This window comes from Rhinoraja longicauda, chromosome 40, assembly GCF_053455715.1.
Source record: "Rhinoraja longicauda isolate Sanriku21f chromosome 40, sRhiLon1.1, whole genome shotgun sequence".
Taxonomy (NCBI): domain Eukaryota; kingdom Metazoa; phylum Chordata; class Chondrichthyes; order Rajiformes; family Arhynchobatidae; genus Rhinoraja; species Rhinoraja longicauda.
This window is the reverse complement of record NC_135992.1, coordinates 4,210,763-4,237,863: the sequence shown is the minus strand read 5'-3', so window position 1 is coordinate 4,237,863 and position 27,101 is coordinate 4,210,763. Positions and strand designations below refer to the sequence as shown.

General features: G+C 47.8%; 2 protein-coding genes across 3 annotated transcripts in view; one reads left to right on the top strand and one right to left on the bottom strand.

Annotated features, from left to right (window-relative positions):
* Positions 1 to 1,681: 1,681 nt before the first annotated feature.
* On the bottom strand, positions 1,682 to 12,408 carry smdt1a (single-pass membrane protein with aspartate-rich tail 1a). The gene is made up of 3 exons (XM_078430642.1): positions 12,209 to 12,408; positions 6,803 to 6,946; positions 1,682 to 3,721 (listed from the first exon to the last, which is right to left on the bottom strand). The coding sequence occupies exons 1-2, from the start codon at positions 12,368 to 12,370 to the stop codon at positions 6,809 to 6,811; spliced, it is 300 nt and encodes a 99-aa protein (XP_078286768.1). The 5' UTR covers positions 12,371 to 12,408; the 3' UTR covers positions 1,682 to 3,721; positions 6,803 to 6,808.
* A 4,674-nt stretch (positions 12,409 to 17,082) lies between these two features.
* naga (N-acetylgalactosaminidase, alpha) overlaps positions 17,083 to 27,101 on the top strand; it is a 33,333-nt gene continuing 23,314 nt past the window's right edge. Inside the window, exons 1-3 of one of the 2 annotated variants that reach the window (XM_078430335.1) lie at positions 17,083 to 17,160; positions 21,893 to 22,071; positions 24,035 to 24,209. In XM_078430335.1, the coding sequence (XP_078286461.1) occupies positions 21,917 to 22,071; positions 24,035 to 24,209 (330 nt within the window). In that variant the 5' untranslated portion in view covers positions 17,083 to 17,160; positions 21,893 to 21,916. Of the gene's footprint in view, positions 17,161 to 21,847; positions 22,072 to 24,034; positions 24,210 to 27,101 lie in introns of both variants that reach the window. The other variant, XM_078430334.1, reaches the window with a different exon arrangement.

The following is a 27,101-nucleotide window of genomic DNA, read 5'->3' as shown; positions in this document are numbered from 1 at the left end:
CATCCCATATGGTTTAGTTTATTGTCACGCGTAGATAGTGAAAAGCTTTTGTTGTTTTCACACCTCTATACCTTTTGTCCGATGGGAGAAGAGGGAGTGACCGCTGCTGGATTTGGTGTCAATGGGAGGGAGGTTGGTTTGTGTGATGGGCTGGGCTGTGTCCACAATTCTCTGCAATTTCATGCGGCCTTGGGTGGAGCTGTTCCCAAACGAAGCTGTGATTCATCCTGATAAAATGCTTTTGTTTAATAGTTCAACCTTTTTTGCTCTTAATCTCCATTGCCTCTGGGCTCTTTGCTACTACACTTGGTCAAATGTTGCATGGATACCCAGGGCCCCTCATACCCCACCTTTGGAATTCAATGTTTTGGGGCCATCAATGAAGTCTAGAGCTAAGAACTCCTGCCAAAGCTCAAACTGGTCAATGCTGGACAAGTGCCACTTGAAAGCACTTAAAAATGGCTTCCTTCAGTTTGTTCATGATTTACACTGCTTAAGCAGTCATTAGATTGGATTTGTCCTGCTTCATGTAAACACAAGTTTCCACATTTGCCAGATAGATGCCCGTACTGGAATTGCACTGAAGCTTGCATGGATATCAAGGCAGTATTGTGGCACAGCGGTAGAGTTGCTGCCTTATAGTGCCAGAGATCCAGGTTCAATCCTGACCACGGGTGCTGTCTGTACAGAGTTTGTACGCTTTCCCCATGACCCGCATTGGGTTTCTCCAGGGGTTCCGGCTTCCACCCACACTCCAAAGACGTGCAGGTTTGAGGGTTAATTGGCTTCTGAAAAATTGCAAATTGTCCATGTAGGACAGTGTTAGTGTGCGCGATCGCTGGTGACGTGGACTTGGTGGGCCGAAGGGCCTGTTTCCGCACTGTATCTCTAAACTAAACTAAAAATCAGTGGGGTACACTGGAATTTAGAAGGAAAAGAGGGGATACACTGGAATTTAGAAGGATGAGAGAGGATCTTATCGAAACGTATAAGATTATTGAGGGGTTGGACACGTTAGAGGCAGGAAACATGTTCCCAATGTTGGGGGAGTTCAGAACAAGGGGCCACAGTTTAAGAATATGGGGTAGGCCATTTAGAACGGAGACGAGGAAAAACGTTTTCAGTCAGACAGTTGTGAATCTGGAATTCTCTGCCTCAGAAGGCAGTGGAGGCCAATTCTCTGAATGCATTCAAGAGAGAGCTAGATAGAGCTCTTAAGGATAGCGGAGTCAGGGGGTATGGGGAGAAGACGGGAACGGGGTACTGATTGAGAATGATCAGCCATGATCACATTGAATGGTGGTGCGTACAGGCTCGAAGGGCCGATTGGCCTCCTCCTGCACCTATTGAGTACAATTGTTCACTTCTACACCCGGGGATGTCGCCTGGTCCCGTGGCCTTTATAGAGTTTTTTAGTTTTTAGCTGTAGAGACACAGAAGCTTTGTGGCCCACCAAGTGCACGCTGTCCATCAATCACCCCCTCACATTAGTTCTATGTTAGTCCACTTTCCCATCTACTCCCACAATTTACAGAGAGGCTAATCATCCGACAACCGACAATTATCCGTCTCTGTGATGTGGCAGAAAACCAGAGCACTTGGAGGAAACCTACGTGGTCCCAGGGAGAAGTGCAAACACCATGCAGAGAGCATCCGGGGTCAGGGCCGAATCCGGGTCTCTGGGGCTGTGAGGCAGCAGCTCTCAGCCAGTTCTTGGTATTGTACAAGATTTTACTTTCCACGTAAATGGTTCAATGGATCTTTATTTGTCACATATGCAACTACACAGTGAAATTCTTTTTGCATATTTACACAGGTGGGCGCCGCCATGTTTTGGTGCCATTTACACAGTCCGGTCTGCCCGCGCGCTCGGTCTACTGGAGCGGCTCCCGATCCAGGCGAGCCCCGGGCTCCTGCAGGGCCTTCCTCCGTCACCTTCGACCGGATGCAAAATAAAGCATCAGTAGACCCACGGCCAAAATTAGAGGAGGGAAAGAACGAGAGAAAGCCCTTGGTAATAATGGGAAGCGAAGTTTCCGAGCGAGTCTATGGATGAATGCACTGCCTGATCAGGAAGATCTCACAATCAGACATGGGGCTGGTGGTGGGAAATAAACATGGAAATTAAGAGAAATGGATGGACGGGGAAACTACATATTTTTTAAAAGTACAGCAAAAAACCATTGTGTTGGAGAGAATGTATCACTCAATACAATCAGTATCCAGGCCACATAGCCTGCATTTACATCAATGCCTTAGGGTTGCGAGACTTGCAAACGTCAGGCCACAATGTACAAATCTGCTAAATAATTTCTCAACATGCAGCTTGTGCAGAAGTAAAGCAGTCTAAAAACACGAGTTAGGCACAAAATGCTGGAGTAACTCAGCGGGACGGGCAGCATCTCTGGAGAGAAGGAATGGGTGGCGTTTCGGAGACTTCAGTCTGACGAAGGGTCTCGACCCCAAACGTCACCCATTCCTTCTCTCCAGAGATGCTGCCTGTCCCGCTGAGTTACTCCAGCATTTTGTGTCTATCTTCGATTTAAACCAGCATCTGCAGTTTTTTCCTACACATAAAGACACAATTTGTCAGGTCAGATTCAACCACTTTTATTGTGGATGACAGAAGCACAGTCCATCAAAACACACCGGCAAATTTTTAAGCCAAAGCCCACTTAACTGGAGCTATTAATCCCACACATCATGGACAAAACATGGAGCCAAAGAGCAAGCACCTACACCTGATGTGTACATTCTCTGGAGACATATTCGATCCATTCCACACCTTACAATTTCCCACCACTGGGAAAGGCCAAGTGAACACAATCAGCCAACAGCAAGCTCGTCCAATTTGCCTGAACATTGATCTCTCCATATTACTGGCTGCAATGTTGGAAAGAACTGCTTATTTCCAGTGCAGATGATTTGCTGCTGATCACATTGCACTCCGCTTGACGCTTCTGAAGTTTAACTCCATGTTTTTTTACCACCTTCTCCCCAGACACTGACATAGCAATTAAATTCCTATGAAATTCCTGTGAATTCCTTCTTCCAAGGAAGAAACGGTTCCATTTTCCTATATATATTATACTTTCCCTATATCATAAAAAGTGCAAGCTCCACTGTTCCAAACCATGAAAGGCTGTGTTGACGATTCCAAACTGCAGATTATAAAATGTGACCGACTATTGAGTTGCTTAATCTGACCATTCTCGAATGCATCCACCAACACACACGCCAGGGCACATTTTGTTGGCATCAGCATGCCCCCATTTATAGAGGGACTGCAATTCAAAGGCATCCACAGCACACCTGTGCCATTCAATCCCAATTCTGAAGCAAAAGTGTCAGCATCGTTACTACGGGACATTTGTTCTGAAGTCTGGATTTGTTTTGTTGGAAGCGGGGAAAATCAGATTTAAAACAAATGCGATTCACACATCAGAAGCCTTTGTCGTAACTAAGTGCTAATCTAACTAAAATAGTAAACGTTTTCTTAGGAGAGTGACTAACTCTGATGACTGCCGAGTGTCCCTCTACACCCTATAAACCCAACCCCATCCCACACACACTGTATGTGCAACACATGCAAAATATGGCCATGCTTTTGATTGTTTCCCTCTTCAGAGGTGTCGTCTCTTCAATCAGGATTAATATGTACAGTTCATTACTCCTATGGTTTTCCGATCAAATGAGACCAACTTGCGAACAGAGCAGAAACCTGAAAGACATAAAGAGAGAAGGGATGATACCATTTCAGCATCTCTTTCTGCTAAACATTTATTTCCCCCCCCCCCCACCCGCACAGTTATACCCACTGGAGAGGGGGTTGTGCACTAATACTGAACATCAAAGGGTGGTGGGTGTATGGAACAAGCTGCGAGAGGAGGTCGTTGCAAAGTTTAAGAAACAATTAGACAGGTACATGGATAGGACAGGTTTGGAGGGATATGGGCCAAACGCAGGCAGGTGGAATTAGGTAGATGGGACATGTTGGTCGGTATGGGCAAGTTGGGCCAAAGGGCCTGTTTCCACTCTGTATCACTATGACTATCTATAACTGCAGAATACTTTATACCACTGACTGTTGGTAGTGACCAAACACAGTGATAAAATTATAAAATATAAATGTTCACATGCATGGATACAAACAAACAAAGAATCTAGAAGAATGATCGAGAGTTCAGGAGCAGGTTTAGAATTGGAAGCTGGTTTAACAAGAAACTGACAACAGTTAAAAGATGATGGATTGTAAAAATCCAACTTGTTCACCAATGCCACTTGGGGAGGGAGATTTGACGACCTTATTCAGACTGTCCTTTGTTACTCTATCCCCACTCTAAACAATGTAAGAAAATAACTGCATTTGCTGGTACAAATCAAAGGTATTTATTCACAAAATGCCGGAGTAACTCAGCAGGTCAGGCAGCATCTCAGGAGAGAAGGAATGGGTGACTTTTCGGGTCAAGAACCCTTCTTCATTCCAAATAACATCACACACCCTCCAAAATGGAGAATAATTCTGTTTTGCACCACACCTACTTCAGTGCATTGACTATCCAGAATGGCGGGACTGTCATATGTTGAAAGACTGGAGCGACTAGGCTTGTATACACTGGAATTTAGAAGGATGAGAGGAGATCTTATCGAAACGTATAAGATTATTAAGGGGTTGGACACGTTAGAGGCAGGAAACATGTTCCCAATGTTGGGGGAGTCTAGAACAAGGGGCCACAGTTTAAGAATAAGGGGTAGGCCATTTAGAACTAATATGAGGAAAAACTTTTTCAGTCAGAGAGTTGTGAATGTGTGGAATTCTCTGCCTCAGAAGGCAGTGGAGGCCAATTCTCTGAATGCATTCAAGAGAGAGCTGGATAGAGCTCTTAAGGATAGCGGAGTCAGGGGGTATGGGGAGAAGGCAGGAACGGGGTACTGATTGAGAATGTTCAGCCATGATCACATTGAATGGCTCGAAGGGCCGAATGGCCTCCTCCTGCACCTATTGTCTATTGTCTATCCACACAGCAAACTCTAACTAACAGAGGGTGGTTGGTAGATGGAATAAGCTGCCAGAGGAGGTAGTTGAGGCAGAAACAATAGCAACATTTAAAAGATATTTGGACCTGAACATGGATAGGGAAGGTTTCGAGGGATATGGCCACCTTGGCCAAGCAGGGCCAAAGGGCCTGTTTCCATGCTGTATGACTCTATGACCAATGAAATAATAACCTGATTTTTAATTCCCTGTGATGCTGGATAAATATTATCTGGGGCTTCAGGGAAAGACTTTTCTTCATATAGGTCATGAAATCTTTTACATCACGGTCAGGAAGAGCCTTGGTTTAAAGGTTAGAGCGGCACTTGTCAGCACTGGGCTTAAAGAATGGAAGAACTTGGACTGGGATTCGAACCCACGACCTACTGAGTTAGAGGCAAGAGTGCTGCCCATTGAGGAACTAGCTTCCATTAGCCGAGATGGGAAATAACAGTTTGCCTTTCCACATTGCTGGCTCCCTCACGACAGCTACAGTGGACAGCAATACTGCGAGACCAAACGTAGACTAGGTGATCGTTTCGCTGAACACATTCGCTCAGTCCACCTGGACCTACCTGAGCTTCCGGTTGCCGAACACTTTAATTCTCCTACCCATTCCCACACTGACCTTTCTGTCCTGGGCCCCCTCCATTGTCAGTGAGGCCAAACGCAAATTGGAGGAACACCTCCTCATATTTCGCTTGGGCAGCTTACAATCCAGTGGTATGAATATTGATTTCTCTAACTTCAAATAACCCTTGCACTCCCTCTCTCTCCATCCCTCCCCCACCTAAGTCGCACCAGGTTCCCGTTCTTACCTAGCAAACGCTAACAATGGCCTGTTTCCTTTATTATCGTAATCTTTTTGCATAACTTTCATTCATTTGTTCTATATCTCTCTGCATCACCATCTATATCATCACCCTGACTTTCAGTCAGAAGAAGGGTCTTGACCCGAAACGTCACCCATTCCCTCTCTCCAGAGATGCTGCCTGTCCCGCTCAGCATTTTATGTCTATCTCCAGTGAGAGCTCTGGTCCACATGGACAGCGAATACACAGCTCCGCAGCTCAGAGCGATCAGTCAACCCTCACTCTCTGCGGGCACAGACGCCATGGCCCACGGCAGATCCCTGTCACGAATGCAACCAGGAGAGGCCATGGTGTGGACATTTGTACAACCAATAAGGATATCTCAAGGACCTGCACAGAAGCAGCTGGAGTGAAATATGAGGCGCTGCTCATCCAATTTGAGGTTAGCCTCACCTCTGACAATGGAGGAGGCCTTGGACAGAAAGGTCAGTGTGGGAATAGGAAGGGGAATTAAAGTCGTTACTCCAAAGATGTACAGGTATGTAGGTTAATTGGCTGGGCAAATGTAAAAATTGTCCCTAGTGGATGTAGGATAGTGTTAATGTGCGGGGATCGCTGGGCAGCGTGGACCCGGTGGGCTGAAGGGCCTGTTTCTGCGCTGTATCTCTAAATCTAAAAAAATCTTTTTTAAAAAGTGTTTGGTAATCTGGAGATCAGTGGGACTTCGAGAGTACGGATAGCGAGGAACTGCAGATGCTGGTTTAAACTGAAGACAGGCACAAAAAGCAGGAGTAACTCAGTGGGTCAGGCAGCATCTCTGGAAAAAAGGAACAAGTGATGTTTTGGGTCAAGACCCTTCTTCGGGAGGGGCCTAGAGTACGTTGCTCGTCAGAGTCTGAGGCCTGATATTTGCCCCATCATCACACGTGACAAACATGCCGACCGGTTCCTTTACCCAGTGCTAATCATCATCGTCGTCATCAGTTGGGACAAAGATGTCGTGCTCCTCCAGCAGCGAGGCAAAGCTCTTGCTGATCAACGTGCCCATGTACAGGAAAGGGATGACCACAATGAAGACTTTCATCAGACCGAAGGAAGTCTGCAGGGAAGAAAATGAAACTTTACGCGAATCCTCTTCCAATTTTTCATACTTCATATTGTTAGCATTGTTACACAGGCGTTAGCATTAGCAGCCCAAAGCAGCATAGCCTATCTATCCCTGTCCCACAAAATGTCCACACAGTGTGCAGGTGTCAGCCAGGGCTCAGCTGGCAGCTCTGTGGCTGGAGCTCTCTCCCTCCCAGGGTGCAGGCTTTCACTCCACCGGCTTGAAGGGGGTGCTGGAAATGTGCTTCGGTTTATTATTGTTATACATTTACCAAGGTACAGTGAAAACCTTTTTGTTTGCATGCTTTTCCAATCAAATTGTCCGGCGGGGGCTTCAATGTCGGGAGCCCCGACCGCCCCGAAGTGGCAACTCCAACAGCCTGACCGCGGGAGAAGACGGCAGGGAAGAGAAAAAGACATTCCGGCCTTCCATCACAGTGAGGAGGTGACTGGAGGAGACTCACTGTGATGGATGTTTCTTTTGTTTGGTGTTGGTTTATGATTGTATGTGTTATTGCATTTTTATTGATTATTCTTATTGGTCTTATTGTTGAACTGCGGGTAATTTTTCATTTCACTGCACATTTATGTGTATGTGACAAATAAATGACTATTGACTATCAGACAATAAATCTAGGCACCTCACGTTATATTCTTTGAAAAGCCGTGCGCTTCTCTCAAAAACGGGTAAATTAAACATACTTTTACCTTGCCGGGCATCGCATGTGACTACACTGCCAGACATAAATTTGAGCGCGTTATTTCAAAAATATAGGCACGTAATTTAGGCTAGGGTATTAAATTAAACAAGCATGTTCTTCCAAAAACACATAAACCAAACACACATAAAACGCAAGATGACTGTACAGCTAAGCCAAGGTATTTATTCACAAAATGCTGGAGTAACTCAGCAGGTCAGGCAGCATCTCAGGAGAGAAGGAATGGGTGACGTTTCGGGTCGAGACCCTTCTTCAGATTGATGTCAGGGGGGCGGGACAGTTATCCCCCTTCCCAGTTATCCCACTGTCTTCCTGTCTCCACATATCCTTTCTTTGTCCCGCCCCCCCCGACATCAGTCTGAAGAAGGGTCTCGACCCGAAACATCACCCATTCCTTCTCTCCTCAGATGCTGCCTGACCTGCTGAGTTACTCCAGCATTTTGTGAATAAATACCTTCGATTTGTACCAGCATCTGCAGTTATTTTCTTATACGCACAGTTAAGCCAAACACATACAAGATAGAGTGAAGAGAAATATACCAAAGTGCAGAATATAGTTTCTCAACGTTGTAACATAACAGATACAGAGAAAAAAAAGGCCATGTACACAATGAGGTGGGGTGATAAAATTAGGACTGCACCCTAGCTTATGGGAGGACCGTTTAGAAGTTCTGAGAGCAGAGGGGAAGAAACTGTTCCCAAGTTTGGTGGTACATATTTTCCAGCTTTTGTATCGTCTCCCCAATGGGAGCGTTGAGAAGGAGCAAAGACTGGCGTGGAAAAGGTCCTTGATTATATTGGCTGCTTTTCCAAGGCCGTGTGAAGTGTAGATGACTTTAGGTTCTAGGTTTATTATCGTCGTATGTACCGAGGTACAGCGAGGAAGCTTTTGGTTGTGTGCTATCCAATCAAATCAAATAATACTATGCATGAATACATTCAAGAACAAGTACAAAAGGTAAAGCAAAGAGAAATATACCAGGTAGACACAAAATGCTGGAGTAACTCAGCGGGAAATATACTAGAGTCAATGGTGGGGAGTCTGGTGTGTTTAGGACTGGCCTACATCCACAACTATCTGTAATTTCTTGCAAAATACTCTGCTGGTCAGGTAGTATCTAACCTTGCAGATGTTTCTCAACCTGAATAATTACTTCCAGTGTTTCAATTTTTTAGTGTAGGAAAAAAACTGTAGATGCTGGTTTAAATCGAAGGTAGACACAAAATGCTGGAGTAACTCAGTGGGTCAGGCAACATCTCAGGAGAGAAGGAATGGGTGACGTTTCGGGTCGAGACCCTTCTTCAGACTGATGTCAGGGGGGCGGGACAAAGAAAGGTCCTTCTACAGTTGTACAGGGCCCTAGTGAGAACGCACCTGGAGTACTGTGTGCAGTTTTGGTCTCCAAATTTGAGGAAGGGTATTCTTGCTATTGAGGGTGTGCAGCGTAGGTTTACTAGGTTAATTCCCGGAATGGCGGGACTGTCGTATATTGAAATACTGGAGCGGCTAGGCGTGTATACACTGGAATTTAGAAGGATGAGAGGGGATCTTATCGAAACATATAAGATTAATAAGGGGTTGGACACACAAGAACACAAGAAAATAGGAGCAGGAGTAGGCCAACCGGCCCCTCGAGCCCGCTCCGCCATTCAATACGATCATGGCTAATCCTACCCCAACCTCCTTCCCACTATCGCCCTTCTTCCCACCCAAAAGAACTGTGTGATCTCCTGGGAGAGGCGAAAAACCGGATTAAAAACCCAGGCCAATTTGGGGAAAAAATCCGGGAAATTCCTCTCCGACCCCAAGTAGGCGATCGAAACTTGTCCAGGAGATTACTCAGGTCTTACTATACTAACAATAGCTCATGTCCACTTCCCTGCCTGCTCCCCGTAACCCCTAATTCCCTTGTCTATTAAAAAACAATCTATTTCCATTTTTAATTTATTTAACGTTCCTGCTTCCACAGCTCCCTGAGGCTGCGAATTCCACAGACTAACCACCCTCTGAGTGAAGAAGTTTCACCTCATCTCAGTTTTAAAAGAGCCCCCTCTTATTGTAAGACTATGCCCCCTAGTTCTGGTCTCCCCGATCATTGGAAACATCTTTAGCGCATCCACCCCATCAAGGCCCCTCACGATCTTATACGTTTCAATAAGATCGCCTCTCATTCTTCTGAACTCCAATGAGAAAAGTCCCAACCTACTTAACCTTTCCTCATATGTCAACCTCCTCATCCCTGGAATTAACCGTGTAAACCTTCTCTGCACTGCCTCCAGAGCAAGTACATCCTTTCTTAAATAAGGACACCAAAACTGCACACAGTATTCCAAAAGCGGTCTTACCAATACTGTATACAGCTGCAGCAACACCTCCCTACTTTTATACTCTATCCCCCTGGCAATAAAGGCTAAGACTCCATTGGCCTTCCTAATCACTTGCTGCACCTGCATACTAACTTTTTGTGATTCCTGTACTAGTACTCCCAGGTCCCTTTGCATTGCATTACCACGCAGCTCCTCCCCACTTAGAAAATAACTTGCCTTGTGATTTTTTTTTTCCAAAATGCATAACTTCACATTTATCAGTATTAAATTTCATCTGCCAAGTTGCTGCCCACTCTCCTAGCTTATCTATATCCTTTTGCAGGCTTTTTCTATCCTCCGCACTCCCTGCTTTTCCTCCCATTTTTGTGTCATCTGCGAACTTGGATATATTACACTTGGTCCCCTCCTCTAAGTCATTGATATAAATTGTAAACAGCTGGGGTCCCAGCATTGACCCCTGCAGAACCCCACTAGTCACCGATTGCCATCCCGAGTATGATCCATTTATCCCAACTCTCTGCTTCCTGTTTGAAAGCCAATCTTCTACCCATGCTAATATATTACCCCTAATCCCATGACACGTTAGAGGCAGGAAACATGTTCCCAATGTTGGGGGAGTCCAGAACCAGGGGCCCACAGTTTAAGAATAAGGGGTAGGCCATTTAGAACGGAGATGAGGAAAAACCTTTTCAGTCAGAGAGTTGTAAATCTGTAAATCTGTGGAATTCACTGCCTCAGAAGGCAGTGGAGGCCAAGTCTCTGAATGCATTCAAGAGAGAGCTAGATAGAGCTCTTAAGGATAGAGGAGTCAGGGGGTATGGGCATAATGGCAGGAACGGGGTACTGGAAAAGGACACATAATGCTGGAGTAACGCAGCAGGCAGCATCTCTGCAGAACGTGGGTAGGTGACGTTTCGGGTCAAGCCCCTTCTTCAGACATAGTTGCCATCTTTCCATATTCTCCAGAGATTCTGCCTGACCTGCTGAGTTACTCCAGCAGTTTGTGTTATTTTCAATTATATTAAAAATAAAATTTATTCATAATAAAAAAATATATACAAATATTTTTTAAATTATGAATAAAGCTTCTTTTTGAAATAATTGAAAGCAACATCAGTATCTCATGACCTGTTTTACAAAAGACCATTAGTATATTCACACAGTCTCTCCCTGCACTGTTATACTGAGGCCCAACATAAGCTTGGGGAAGAGTACACATTGTTAACCTTACTAGGATGTGAGCAGAAACCTGAGCACCCAGGGAAAAACCACAGGGTCACAAGGAGAAATGTGCAAACTCCAGACACAGCAGAAGTCAGAACCCAACCTGGGTCATTGGAGCTGTAGGGTAGCAAAACATACCACCTCCTTACAAAATACAAAATGTTGGAAACACTCAGCAGGTCAGGTAGCATCTGTTCAAAGATTTTAAAAAACTGGGATGAGCATTTCCATCTTTTAAAAACATGTGATTTTAGATTGGAGCAAAAAACAAAGTGCAGGAGGAACTGAGTGGGTCAAGTTGTTTCTATAGAGAGAACAACCCGTTTTTATTCGTCCATTTTCCCCACAGGTGCTGCCTGACCCGCTGCCTTCCTCCAGCACTGTGTCTCAGATTGGAAACTGGAGAGGAGGCCAAGGTCAAATCAGCTAAGATCTCACTGAATAGTCTTAGGAAGTCAAGTCAAGTCAATTTTATTTGTATAGCACATTTAAAAACAACCCACGTTGACCAAAGTGCTGTACATCTGATTAGGAAAAAAAAAAAGAGAGTCTGAAGAAGGATCTCGACCCGAAACGTCACCCATTCCTTCTCTCCTGAGATGCTGCCTGACCTGCTGAGTTACTCCAGCATTTTGTGAATAAATACCTTCGATTAGGAGGTGAATAGCTGAATACTGGGATTAAAAAGAGAGCATGCTGGAAACACTCAGTTGGACAGGCAGCATTTGTGAAAGGGGGGACCTGCTAAAACGTTTTGGGGTGGAAGATCATTCATCAGACAGCCGAACATTTCCGATTTTATATCAGGATTTCAGCATCTGCAACCCTCCAACTTTGATTCCATGCCCGCCCACCTTGCTCGTGATTGGCCAAGTCACATGTCAATTAGGGCTCGCCGCTCGCTGATTGGCGCCGCTGGACGGCAACGGGCCATTTCCGGTTACCGCCCCCCCCCCCCCCGAGACGCGACGCTTGGGACTTACCTTTTCAGGTTTGGGTAAAATGGTTCCCGATTTCGTCACGAACATGTTCCGGACCGAGTCGAGTTGCCTCCCAGGCTTGCTCTGGGGATTCAGGAAGCCTCTAACCACCCCAACCTGCAGGGTGTTTCTGAGTCCGAGCAGAGACCGCCCAAGCGCAGCCATGTTTGTGGAAGGAAGGAGGACGCTGCCCGCCGCTGACGTCAGAGCGCTCCTAACCTCTGACCCGGGTCCCCATGGCAATCGGTTGCCATGGCGCCAGGATCAACATAGCAATCACACTACTCAAGTTCATTCATCCCAGGAGCAGAATTAGGCCATTCGGCCCATCAAGTCTACTCCGCCATTCAATCGTGGCTGTTCTATCTTTCCCTCTCAACTCCACTCTCCTACCTTCTCCCCACAACCCTTGACACCCGTACTAATCAAGAATCTCTCAGTCTCTGCCTTAAACATATCCATTAACTTCGATTTCCAGCAGTCTGTGGCAATGAATTCCACTGATTCACCACCCACTGACGAAAGAAATCGCTCCTCATCTCTGTTCTAAAGCTGCATTCTTTTATTCTGAATCAATGGCCTCTGGTCCTAGACTATTCGCCCCGAATCGCGGGGCTTGGGTCGGCCCGCTACGGACCTTTCACCGTCCGGCATGGCCTGGAACAAGCCGCGGGATTTTCTCCGCCCGGCGGGGCTTCAATGTCGGGAGCCCCGACCGCCCCGACGTGGAAACTTCAACAGCCTGACCGCGGGAGAAGACGGCAGGGGAAGAGAAAGGACATTCTGGCCTTCCATCACAGTGAGGAGGGGACTGGAGGAGACTCACTGTGATGGATGTTTCTTTTTTTTGTTTTGTGTTGGTTTGTGATTGTGTGTGTTATTGCTTATTTTTATTGCTCTTATTGTTGGACTGTGCGTAACGGAACTTCGTCCAAAAGACTTGTTTTTTTGGATGACAATAAAGGTTATTCTGATTCTGATTCTTCCACCAGTGGAAACATCCTCTCCACATTCACAGAGGGTCATGGCTGATCCTTCACCGTAACGGCACATTTCTATGCTAATCTTAATTCCAGTAATATCTAAACACCGTGGCGTTACGTTTCAATGAGCCCCCTCCCCCATCCTTCTAAACTCCAGCGAATAGAGACCCAACACTGTCAAACAATCATCATATGCTAACCCACTCATTCCAAGGATCATTCCCGTAAACCTCCTCCTGACCATCTCCAGCGCCAGCTCAAGGGGCTGGAATTTAGGGCTGAGATATGGGGCTGAATTTACTCACTATACTCCAAATGTGGTCTGACCAGTGTCTTATAAAGCATCAGCATTACATCCCTAGTCCCTACAGATGCATTGCACTTGGACCCTAGTATCATATCATATCATATCATATATATACAGCTGGAAACAGGCCTTTTCGGCCCACCAAGTCCGTGCCGCCCAGCGATCCCCGTATATTAACACTATCCTACACCCACTAGGGACAATTTTTACATTTACCCAGCCAATTAACCTACATACCTGTACGTCTTTGGAGTGTGGGAGGAAACCGAAGATCTCGGAGAAAACCCACGCAGGTCACGGGGAGAACGTACAAACTCCTTACAGTGCAGCACCCGTAGTCAGGATCGAACCTGAGTCTCCGGCGCTGCATTCGCTGTAAAGCAGCAACTCTACCGCTGCGCTACCGTGCCGCCCAGTAAAGAGAGTCCATCTCTCCAATGATACTAAAAGTATTTCATTAGCTGTCAATTCCTTTGAGATGGTTCGTTAATAGTCCAGGAATGGTCACACAAACCAAACACCCTTCCATCGACTCCATTTATACCTCACGCTGCCTCGGCAAGACCAGCAGCATAATCAAGGATGAGTCGCACCCCGGCCACTCCCTCTTCTCCCCTCTCCCTTTGGGAAAAAGGTACACACACACACAGATGTATATATATGTGTGAGTGTGTGTAAATGTATATATATATATATCAGCATAGATATACAGATGCTCCTCGGCTTACGAAGGGGTTACATTCCAATAAACCCATCGTAAATTGAAAATATCGTAAGTCGAAATTGCATTTAATACACCCAATCTACCCAGTAAAAGATCAAAATTCAAAGTACGGTTTCTACTGAATGTATATCGCTTTTGCACCATCGTAAAGTCGAGATATCATAAGTCGAAGCATCTGTACAGATAGATATAGAGATATGTACATATACACACACACACACACACACACAAACACTCACACACTCATACACACACGCACACACACCCAGCAGCATAGTCAAAGATGAGTCGCACCCTGGCAACTCCCTCTTCTCCCCTCTCCCATCGGGCAAAAGGTATCAAAGTGTGAAAACGCACACCTCCAGATTCAGGGACAGTTTCTTCCCAGCAGTTATTAGGCAACTCAATCATCCTGCCACAACTAGAGAGCAGTGCTGAACTCTACCTCATTGGAGACCCTCGGGCTATCTTTGATCAAGCATAACTGGATTTTATCTTACACTAAACGTTATTCATGTTATTTCCCTTTATCATGTATCTGCACACTGTGGATGGTTCGATTGTAATTATGCATTGTCTTTCCGCTGATTGGGGTTAGCACGCAATAATAGCTTTTCACTGTACCTCGGTATACGTGGCAATAAAGTAAACTAAACTGAAATGTTAGATTAGAGAAGCAGGAGAGGAAAGAACGGTGAGGGGAGATTCAATGGAGGATATTAGGCAAATAGAGGAAAATAGACGATTAGCAGGTGTTTCGAGGACCTGATTCAAAATGAAGAACAAAAGGTTCAGGGGTAATTTGAGAGAAAACTTTCTGTGTGGTTATGATCTGATGTTCACTGCCTTTGAAGGTTTGAAGGTGCTGAAACCATTCCAATAATGTTTCCAAATTAGAAAGACACTTGAGGAAACGAATGGGAGATTGGGGTGAATGGGCTGTATCATAAGGCTATACATGGAATCAGTGGGCAGAGTGGCATCCCTGTGCGGTAATACATCAAACAGTACAATCTTCAACCCACAATGTTTGTGCTGAACATGATGCCAAATTAATCTAATCTGCTCTGCCTTCATGTAATCAACAGCTCTCCATTCCCTACATATCCATCGGAAAGCCATTTAAATACCACTATACTATGTTACCCATCACCATCCCTTGCTGAGTTACTCTAGCACAGGTCAATAGTCAATAGTCAATAGTCATTTATTTGTCACATACACATAAATGTGCAGTGAAATGAAAAATTACCCGCAGTTCAACAATAAGACCAATAAGAATAATCAATAAAAATGCAATAACACATACAATCATAACCTAACACCAAACAAAAGAAACATCCATCCCAGTGATTCCTATCCAGTCCCTCCTCACTGTGATGGAAGGCCAGAAGGTCTTTTTCTCTTCCCTGCCGTCTTCTCCCACGGTCAGGCTGTTGGAGTTGCCATGTCGGGGCTCCATCACTCTCTGCATTTAAAAAAACTTGCCCTGCACATTTACAATACAATATATCTTTATTGTCATTGTACAGGGGTATAACGAGATTGGGAATGCGCCTCCCATACGATGCAATAAATTAATTAGCTAATCAGTATTAATTTAAACAACCCAATGAAACAAATTAGAAACAGTTTTAAAACAGAATAAAGTGCAAGTAGATCTGTGCGATGTGACCATCCGGCTCAGCAGGACCGGTTCATGGCAGCTATGGCCCTGGGGATGAAGCTGTTCCTGAGTCTGGAGGTGCGGGCGTAGAAGGCCTTGTAGCGTCTGCCCGATGGTAGAAGTTTGAACAGACAGTTGCAGGGGTGTGAGGAGTCTTTGTGAATGCTGGTGGCTTTTCTGAAGCATCGTGTGTTGCCCTCTCACCTTAAAGTTGTGTCCTTTAAGTCATCGACAATTCCATCCTGGGAAAAAGGTTCTGTCAACCACATTTATGCCTCTCATAATTTTATATATCTTTATCAAGTCTCCTCTCAACCTCTGGCAACCTCCTGTAAAAAAAACAATCTAAGTTTGTCCCATCCTTTAATAGCTAATACCCTCTAATCCAGGCAACATTCTAGTAAAAGAAGTTAGACATAAAACGCTGGAGGAACTCAGCTGGATAAACAGCGTCGAGGGAGAGACGGGATGGGTGAAGTTTTGGGTCGAGAACCTTCTTCAGGCTGAGGGTCAGGGGAGAGGGAGTCCAGAGATATGGAGTATAAGAAAATAACTGCAGAAGCTGGTACAAATCGAAGGTATTTATTCACAAAATGCTGGAGTAACTCAGCGGGTCAGGCAGCATCTCGGGAGAGAAGGAATGGGTGACATTTCGGGTCGAGACCCTTCTTCAGACTGAGTCAGAACAAGTCAGTCTGAAGAAGGGTCTCGACCCGAAACGTCACCCATTCCTTCTCTCCCGAGATGCTACCTGACCTGCTGAGTTACTCCAGCATTTTGTGAATAAATACCAGAGATATGGAAGGATGTGTGAAAAGACAGATCAAAGCATGTGATGATAAGGAAATGTGGAATTCAAGATTCAAGATAGCTTTATTTGTCAACCAATATTGGACGAAATTCAGTGGTTAAGGAACTGCAGATGCTGGTTTAAACCGAAGATAGACACAAAAAGCTGGAGTAACTCAGCGGATCAGGCAGCAACTCTGGAGCAGAAAGATGCTGCCTGACCTGCTGAGTTGCTCCAGCTTTTTGTGTCTATCTCCTTCACACTGGAGTTGCTTCAGCATCCACAGCATCTGCAGTTTCTGGTGTCTCTTGTAAGGGACTGGCTGCAGGTGGCAGTGTCTGAGGAGCTGTGGTTTGGTTGAGGTTGAGGAAGGACCAGGAAAGGGTTGAGGGGCAGCAGTCAGCTGACACTAGAGTCACCTGACGTTGGAGCTTCCACTGCTTGCAACTGCTGGGCTGAAACTCGACAACAACTGTTGGCAACAAGTAAGTTGCAGAGAGAGAAGGGGAGAGAGGGGTAGAGAGAGAAGGGATAGAGGATGGAGAGGGGTAGAGAGAGAAGGGGAGAGAGGGGTAGAGAGAGAAGGGGAGAGAGAAGGGGAGAGAGGGGTAGAGAGAGAAGGGGAGAGAGAAGGGGAGAGAGGGGTAGAGAGAGAAGGGGAGAGAGAAGGGGAGAGAGGGGTAGAGAGAGAAGGGGATAGAGGGGTAGAGAGAGAAGGGGATAGAGGGGTAGAGAGAGAAGGGATAGAGGATGGAGAGGGGTAGAGAGAGAAGGGGAGAGAGAAGGGGAGAGAGGGGTGGAGAGTGAGGGGGTGAGAAGGGAGGGGTAAAGGGGAAAGTAGGGAGGGGTAGAGAGTGAGGGGGAGAGTAGGGAGGGGTGGAGAGTGAAGAGATAGAGGGGTGGAGAGTGAAGAGATAGAGGGGTGGAGAGAGTGAGGGGGAGAGAGGGGTGGAGAGTGAAGGGGAGAGTAGGGAGGGGTGGAGAGTGAAGTGGAGAGAGGGGTAGAGAGTGAGGTGGAGAGTAGGGAGGGGTAGAGAGTGAGGTGGAGAGTAGGGAGGGGTAGAGAGTGAAGGGATAGAGGGGTGGAGAGTGAGGGGGAGAGAGGGGTGGAGAGTGAAGGGGAGAGTAGGGAGGGGCAGAGAGAGAGGGGGAGAGTAGGGAGGGGTGGAGAGTGAAGTGGAGAGAGGGGTAGAGAGTGAGGGGGTGAGAAGGGAGGGGTAAAGGGGAAAGTAGGGAGGGGTGGAGAGTGAGGTGGAGAGTAGGGAGGGGTGGAGAGATTGAAGGGGAGAGAGGGGTGGAGAGTGAGGGGGTGAGAAGGGAGGGGTAAAGGGGAAAGTAGGGAGGGGTAGAGAGTGAAGGGAGAGAGGGGTGGAGAGTGAGGGGGTGAGAAGGGAGGGGTAAAGGGGAAAGTAGGGAGGGGTAGAGAGTGAAGGGAGAGGGGTGGAGAGTGAGGGGGTGAGAAGGGAGGGGTAAAGGGGAAAGTAGGGAGGGGTGGAGAGTGAGGTGGAGAGTAGGGAGGGGTGGAGAGATTGAAGGGGAGAGAGGGGTGGAGAGTGAGGGGGTGAGAAGGGAGGGGTAAAGGGGAAAGTAGGGAGGGGTAGAGAGTGAAGTGGAGAGAGGGGTAGAGAGTGAGGTGGAGAGTAGGGAGGGGTAGAGAGTGAAGGGATAGAGGGGTGGAGAGAGTGAAGGGGAGAGAGGGGGAGAGAGGGGTGGAGAGTGAAGGGGAGAGTAGGGAGGGGTGGAGAGTGAAGTGGAGAGGGGTAGAGAGTGAGGTGGAGAGTAGGGAGGGGTAGAGAGTGAAGGGATAGAGGGGTGGAGAGAGTGAGGGGGAGAGAGGGGTGGAGAGTGAAGGGGAGAGTAGGGAGGGGCAGAGAGTGAGGGGGAGAGTAGGGAGGGGTAGAGAGTGAAGGGATAGAGGGGTGGAGAGAGTGAAGGGGAGAGAGGGGGAGAGAGGGGTGGAGAGTGAAGGGGAGAGTAGGGAGGGGCAGAGAGTGAGGGGGAGAGTAGGGAGGGGTGGAGAGTGAAGGGGAGAGTAGGGAGGGGCAGAGAGTGAGGGGGAGAGACGGGTGGAGAGTGAAGGGGAGAGAGGGAGAGATAGAGAGTGAGGGGGAGAGTAGGGAGGGGTGGAGAGTGTGAAGGGGAGTAGGGGTGGAGAGTGAAGGGGAGGGAGGGATGGAGAGTGAAGGGGAGGGAGGGAGGGGTGGAGGGAGTGAAAGGGAGAGTAGGGAGATGTGGAGAGAGTGAAGGAGAGAGAGGGGTGGAGATTGAAGGGGAGAGAGGGGTGGTGAGTGAAGGGAAGAGAGGGGTAGAGAGTGAAGGGGAGAGGGGTAGAGAGTGAAGGGGAGAGAGGGTGGAGAGTGAAGGGGAGAGTAGGGGTGGAGAGAGTGAAGGGGAGAGGGGTGGAGAGTGGGGGGGAGACAGAGGTAGAGAGTGAGGGGAGAGGGGTGGAGAGAGAAGGGGAGAGAGGGGCAGAGAGAGAAGGGGAGAGAAGGGGTGGAGAGTGTGAAGGGGAGAGAGGGGTGGAGAGTGAAGGGGAGAGAGGGGCAGAGAGAGAAGGGGATAGAGGGGCAGAGAGAGAAGGGGATAGAGGGGCAGAGAGAGAAGGGGAGAGTAGGGAGGGGTAGAGAGTGAGGGGAGAGTAGGGGTGGAGAGAGAGGGGGAGAGAGGGGTGGAGAGAGAAGGGGATAGAGGGGCAGAGAGAGAAGGGGAGGGAGGGGTGGAGAGTGAAGGGGTAGAGAGGGGTGGAGAGAGTGAAGGGGAGAGTAGGGAGGGGTAGAGAGGGGTAGAGAGGAGTGGAGAGAGTGAAGGGGAAAGTAGGGAGGGGCAGAGAGTGAAGGGGAGGGAGGGGTGGAGAGTGAAGGGGAGAGAGGGAAGGGGAGAAGGGAAGAGAGGGGTGGAGAGTAAAGGGGAAAGTAGGGAGGGGTGGAGAGAGGGGAGGAGAGTGAAGGCGAGTGGAGGGAAGGGTAGCGTGAAGAGGAGAGAGAGGAGGGGTAGAGAGTGAGGGGTGGAGTGAAGGGGAGAGAGGGGAGGGGTAGAGAGTGAAGGGGAAGGGGAGGGAAGAGGAATAAAGGGATAAAGAAGAAGGAGGGAAGAAAACGGAGGGTGGATTGGAAAAGAGGAAGGACAGGGAAGGAATGGGAACAAACAGAAAGAGACCAAATACTGGAGTAACTCAGCGGGACAGGCAGCATCTCTGGGGAGAAGGAATGAGTGATGTTTCGGGTCGAGCCCCTTCTTCAAACTAGACCTGAAACGTCCCTCATTCCTTCTATCCAGAGATGATGCCTGTCCCCGCTGAGTTACTCCGGAATTTTGTGTCTACCTTCGGTTTGAACCAGCATCTGCAGTTCCTTCCTATAGAGAGAGAGAGAGGGAGGAATGAATGGAGTGTTGAGAATGGGAAGAGTGGACAGTGGGATTAGGACGAAGAAATGGGGAAAAGTAGGGAAGGATTGTGGTCAGTAAGGGGTCGATGATGAACGACCGGTGCATTGGCAATGGGAGAGAGAGAGATGGAGGGATTGTCAGCAATGGGCTGGCGGGAGAGGGACAAACGGGAAAGATGGAAGAGCTGTGATGGGGAGATAGAGACGGAGGGTTTGTGGGCAGGAGGTGAGTGATGGGGGACGGGGGGGGGGGGGATATATGGGCAGCAGGATAGGACAGGAGGGGAACTATGGTGGATCTGAGTGAGTGGTGGCAATGATGGGGATCTAGGAAGGATTAACAGCAAAGGGAGCAACATGACCTCCCAACTTCTAGACTCAATACTCTGACTGATGAAGGATATGAAAGGTTTAGGGAGATTTTGGCCAAACATGGACAAATGGGACTAGATTAAATGGGGCATGGATGAGATGGGCTTGTTTCCATGCTGTCTGGCTCGGGACAAACTGTTTCACGGGCAGGAGAGTTCGAAAAGAGAGGGGACAGATTTTGGACAAAAGGCAGATGAACCAAGGGTGGGGTGAGAAACGTTTAATGCAGTGAATTGTTCTCTGGAGTGGGGTGACTATAAGAACAGTCGAAAAAGATTCAATAGGATCAATAGAACAGGTTTCAGGGTTTATGGGGAGAAGGCCGGAGAATGGGGTTAGGAGGGAGAGATAGATCAGCCATGGGGCGGCACGGTGGCGCAGCGGTAGAGTTGCCGCCTTACAGCGAATGCAGCGTCGGAGACCCAGGTTCGATCCTGACTACGGGCGCCGTCTGTACGGAGTTTGTACGTTCTCCCCGTGACCTGCGAGGGTTTTCTCCGAGATCTTCGGTTTCCTCCCACACTCCAAAGACGTACAGGTATGTAGGTTAATTGACTGGGTAAATGTAAAAATTGTCCCTAGTGTGCGTAGGATAGTGTTAATGTGCGGGGATCGCTGGGCGGCGCGGACCCGCTGGGCCGAAGGGCCTGTTTCCTGGCTGTATTTCTAAATCTAAAATTTAAAACAAAAATCATAATGGTTGTGCTGCCTTGGATCATGGGGAAAGGTTCACAGAAGCAGGTTTCAAACTCACAACATCCAGATCCAGAATTAAAGGACGTTCTTCTAGGAAGGAGATGAGGAGGAATTTCTTTAGTCAGAGGTTGGTGAATCTGTGGAATTCTTTGCCACAGAAGGCTGCGGAGGCCAAGTCAGTGGATATATTTAAGGCAGAGATAGATAGAATCCTGATTAGTACGGGTGTCAGAGTTTATGGGGAGGAGGCAGGAGAATGGGGTTTGTAGAGTGGTAGATCAGCCATGATTGAATGGCGGAGTAGACTTGATGGGCCGAATGGCCTAATTTTGCACCTATCATGACATAATGCAAAACTTTCAAAAGGGAATTGGGCAGCTGATGGGCCATGATTTAGAGTGACATGGGACTGATTTGGATCGGTCTTTGCTCGAGCCAGTTGAGGAACATGGCCATATAAGAAGATAACTGCAGATGCTGGTACAAATCGATTTATTCACAAAATGCTGGAGTAACTCAGCAGGTCAGGCAGCATCTCGGGAGAGAAGGAATGGGTGACGTTTCGGGTCAAGACCCTTCCTCAGACTGGCCCACTGCCTCTCTCAGTGCGGTATCAGTCTCTTCCCCTCTCAGTGTTTCTGTCACCCATTCCCTCTCTCCAGAGACGCTGCCTGAGTTACTCCAGCATTTTGTGCCTATCTTTGGTTTGAATCTGCAGTTCCTCCCTTCACACACGTTTCTGCCGCCCGTCCGCTTGCCGAAGGCTGTGGGCGTCTGTCTCTGAGCGATGGAGCTCCTGCTTGTGCCCTTTGTGCTGCTCCTTGCCTCGTGCGTGCTGTCCCTGGACAATGGCCTGATGAGGACCCCCCCGATGGGCTGGCTGGCCTGGGAGCGCTTCCGCTGCAACACTGACTGCTCCGCGGACCCTGAAAACTGCATCAGGTGAGGTCGAAACCCCCCCTCCCCCACAACCCCCCCCCTCCTTCCCTCCCTCCCCCTCCCACTGTGAATGCGAATTGTGGACGCAGCACAGACCATCACACTATGCAACCTCCCTTCCCTAACTCCATTTATACCTCGGCAAGGCCAAGAGTCAAGAATGGGTTATTGTCGTGTGTCCCAGATAGAACAATGACATTCTTACTTGCAGCAGCACAACAGAATATGTGAACACGGTACACTGTAAGCAATATAATAAACAACAAAAGACAGTTCAGTGTGTGTATATATACACTCGTATATATGTATGTATGTATATATGTGTATGTAAAGGGTCCCTTTGTCCCGCCCCCCTGACATCAGTCTGAAGAAGGGTCTCGACCCGAAACGTCACCCATTCCTTCTCTCCAGAGATGCTGCCCGACCCGCTGAGTTACTCCAGCATTTTGTGAAATATATATACATATATATATATATATATATATATATTTATACACACTTATACATTTACACACACACACACACACACACACACACACACAGATGTATGTATATACATGTGTGTGTGTGTGTAAATGCATATATATATATATATATATATATATCAGCATAGATGTACAGTTGCTCCTTGACTTACAATGGGGTTACATTCCAATAAACCCATCGTAAATTGAAAATATCGTAAATCGAAAGTGCGTTTAATACACCCAATCTACCCCGTAAAAGATCAAAATTCAAAATTCGGAGTGCGGTTTCTACTGAATGTGTATCGCTTTTACACCATCGTAAAGTTGAAATATCGTAAGTCGAAGCATCTGTACAGATAGATATACGCATATGTACATATATACACACACACACACACACACGCACACATAGCCAGCAGCATAGTCAAAGACGAGTCGCACCCTGGCCACTCCCTCTTCTCCCCTCTCCCGTCGGGCAAAAGGTATCAAAGTGTGAAAACGCACACCTCCAGATTCAGGGACAGTTTCTTCCCAGCTGTCATCAGGCAACCGAACCATCCTACCACAACCAGAGAGAAGTGCTGAAATAATATCTACCTCATTGGTGACCCACGGGCTATCTATGATTGGACTTTACTGGTTTCATCTTGCACTAAATGTTATTCCCTCATCATGTATCTGTACACCATGGATGGAGTGTCTGTTGGGAGTTTGTACATTCTCCCTGTGACCACGTGGGTTTTCTCCAGATGCTCTGGTTTCCTTCCACTCTCCAAAGATGTGTAGATTTGTTGGTTAATTGGCTTCTCTAAATTCCCCCTCACGTATAGAATAGAATTAATGTATGGGTGATCGCTGGTCGGCGTGGACTCGGTGGGCTGAAGGGCCTGTTTCCACGCTTTATCTCTAAGTTAAACTAAACCCTTCTTGGGTAAAGTTTCAAAGATTCACCATCCTCTGAGTAAGGAACATTTGCCCATCCCAGTCCTGGATGGTGGAGCCCTAATATTTGACATCGTGAGTCCTGGTTATAACTGTCCCAATAGACAATAGGTGCAGGAGGAGGCCTTTCGGCCCTTCGAGCCAGCACCGCCATTCATCGCGACCCTGGCTGATCATCCACAATCAGTAACCCGTGCCTGCCTTCTCCCCATATCCCTTGATTCCGCTAGCCCCTAGTGCTCTATCTAATTCTCTTTTAAATTCATCCAGTGAATTGGCCTCCACTGCCTTCTGTGGCAGAGAATTCCACAAATTCACAACTCTCTGGGTGAATTTTTTTTTTCTCACCTCAGTTCTAAATGGCCTCCCCTTTATACATAGACTGTGTGGCCCCCGGTTCTGGACTCCCCCCACATTGGAAACATTTTTCCTGCATCCAGCTTGTCCAGTCCTTTTATAATTTTATAATTTTGTACGTTTCACCAGGGCTTCCTTGTATCTCACGTTCTCCTGGGACCTTGCACTGAGATTCTTAACCCTTTTCCCTTTGCAAACAGTGAGCGCCTATTCATGGACATGGCCGACCGGTTGGCAGAGGACGGCTGGAAGGAGCTCGGGTATCAGTACGTCAACATAGATGATTGCTGGGCCGCAAAGGAGAGGGATTCTCAGGGGCGGCTGGTGGCCGATCAAAAACGATTCCCCGGTGGAATTAAAGCTTTGGCTCAATACGTGAGTCTGGACGTAAACCCCCCAACCACCCCCCCCCACCCCCCCCTCTTTCCCCGTTCTCCGCCTTTCTATCCTGATGCTCCCGCACTATCAGTGGCAATGACTGTACCAGTTACTGTTGCCAACTTTCTCACTCCCAAAAAAGGGACAAAAGGTGACATCACCGCCCGCTCCCCACATGACCTCACCCATCCAGCGGGCAAGTGCTCCCGCTCCACCAATGGCGGCCGCCCGGGCCGGGAGGCGGGTTGCTATGCAACCTCCGTTCGGCGAGCGCACTAGGCCCCGCTCCCCGAACACACTCTGTTAGCCTTCAGTGTCCGGGCCCATAGCGCGTCTGGGCCTACAGTGTCTGGGCCTACAGCGCCCCCCCGGGCCTAATACGGGACAAGGGCAGTCCCTTACGGGACAAACCAATTTAGCTCAATATACGGGATGTTCTAGCAAATACGGGACAGTTGGCAACCCTAGCACCAGTCCAACCCTGAGAGGGTGTTGGTAGTCACAGTGGCGGGGTGGTGTGTTGCAAGAGAGACTGTGTGGTGGCTGGAAGGTGCTTGGCCTGTGTGGCGGATGTCTCAGGACATGTGCAGGAAAGAACTGCAGATGCTGGTTTAAATCGAAGATAGACACAAAATGTTGGAGTAACTCAGCGGGACAGGCAGCATCTCCGGAGAGAAGGAATGGGCGACGTTTCGGGTCTCAACTAAAAAGGGAAGGAAAATGTACAGGGAAAGAGCAAGGAAGTGAGATTGATGCCTCATTTTCTCAAAAGGTCAGCACGAGGTCTTTCCGTTCTGTCGATGTAGACAGAAGGAATTGCAGGCCCTGGTTTACAAAATAAAAACAAAGAGGGTGGTAGAACCGCCGCCTCACAGCACCCGAGACCCGGGATCGATCCTGGACCTCCGATGCTGTCTATGTGGGGTTTGCACGTTCTCCCTTTGACCGTGTGGGCTTCCTCTGGATGCTCCCGGTCTCGACCAGAAACGTCACCCATTCCCCTTCTGCAGAGATGCAGCCTGTCCCGCCGAGTTACTCCCGCATTTTATGTCTCTGATTCAGGATGTGATGGGGATCATAAGATGTGGAATCTGACGACAACCCATCTCAACCCGTGACGTCACCCATTCCTTCTCTCCAGAGATGCTGCCTGTCCCGCTGAATTACTCCAGCATTTTGTGTCTATCTTCGGTTTAAACCAGCATCTGCAGTTCGGTCCTACAGAATCATGGGATTTCTTTCTGGATAAAAGGGTTTTGCTTTCTTAGAAACATAGAAAATAGGTGCTAGCCCTTCGACCCATTGTGATCATGGCTGATCACCCACAATCAGTAACCTATGCCTGCCTTCTCCCCATATCCCTTGATTCCGCTAGCCCCTGGAACTCTATCCAACTTTTTTTACATTCATCCAGTGAATTGGCCTCCACTGCCCTCTGTGGCAGAGAATTCCACAAATTCACAACTCTCTGGGTGAACAAGTTTTTTCTCATCTCAGTTTGAAATGACCTCCCCTTTATTCTTAGACTGTGTGCCCCCTTGGTTCTGGACTCCCCCAACATTGGGAACATTTTTTCCTGCATCTAGCCTGTCCAGTCCTGTTATAATTTTATACGTTTCTATAAGATTCCCACTCATCCTTCTAAATTCCTGTGAATACAAGCCCAGTCTTTCCAATCTTTCCTCATACGACAGTCCCGCCATCCCGGGGAACTATCCTCGTGGACCTACGCTGCACTATCTCAAAGGCAAGGATGTCCTTCCTCAAATTTGGGAGACCAAAACTGCACACAATACTCCAGATGTGGTCTCACTGGAGCCCTACTTCTGCAGGGCTTTCTGCAGAAGTCAGGCTGTCTCTTGTATCTGTTCCTGCATTTCGGCCATACAGCAACTGGGTACGTCAACTTTTGTTGTGCTTCCTTAATTTCTCCTGAATTGAAAGGGTCGACGAAAGGCGACCACGACGATGGTCTGGAGTGGACCTCACGTAGACAGCATCTGAGGTCAGGATCGAACCCGGGTCTCGGGCACTGTGAGGCAGTGGTTCTACCAGCTGCCCCACAGTGCCCCCCCTTTTTTTTTGTAAACCAGCACCTGCAATTCCTTGTGTCTACATTGTCGTACTGACCTTTTGAGAAAATGAAGCATCAATCTCATTTCCTTGCTCTTTCCCTGTACATTTTCCTCTCTTTTTTATAGACAATAGACAATAGACAATAGGTGCAGGAGTAGGCCATTCGGCCCTTCGAGCCAGCACCGCCATTCAATGTGATCATGGCTGATCATTCTCAATCAGTACCAGGTTCCTGCTTTCTCCCCATACCCCCTGACTCCGCTATCCTTAAGAGCTCTATCTAGCTCTCTCTTGAATGTATTCAGAGAATTGGCCTCCACTGCCCTCTGAGGCAGAGAATTCCACAGATTCACAACTCTCTGACTATTTTGTAAGTTTCTATAAGATCCCCCCTCAATCTTGGTAGTCATAATTTTTGGTAGTCATAGAGTCATAGAGTGATACAGTGTGGAAACAGGCCCTTTGGCCCAACTTGCCCACACTAGTCCCACCTGCCTGCGCTTGGTCCATATCCCTCCAAACCTGTCCTATCCTTGTACCTGGGATAGTCCCAGCCTCAACTACCTCCTCTGGCAGCTTGTTCCACGCACCCATTGTGTGAAAAAGTTACCCCTCAGATTCCTGTGAATTATTTTCCCCTTCACCGTCCTCTGGTCCTCGATTCCCCTACTCTGGGAAAGACATTCTGTGCATCTACCCGATGTATTCCTTTCATGATTTTAGACACAATTATACACAAATATTGGTATTTATCCAATACTCTTTCACTCTTTCGAAAGTTACTTGTGAATCTGCACCTACCAGTTTAGGAAG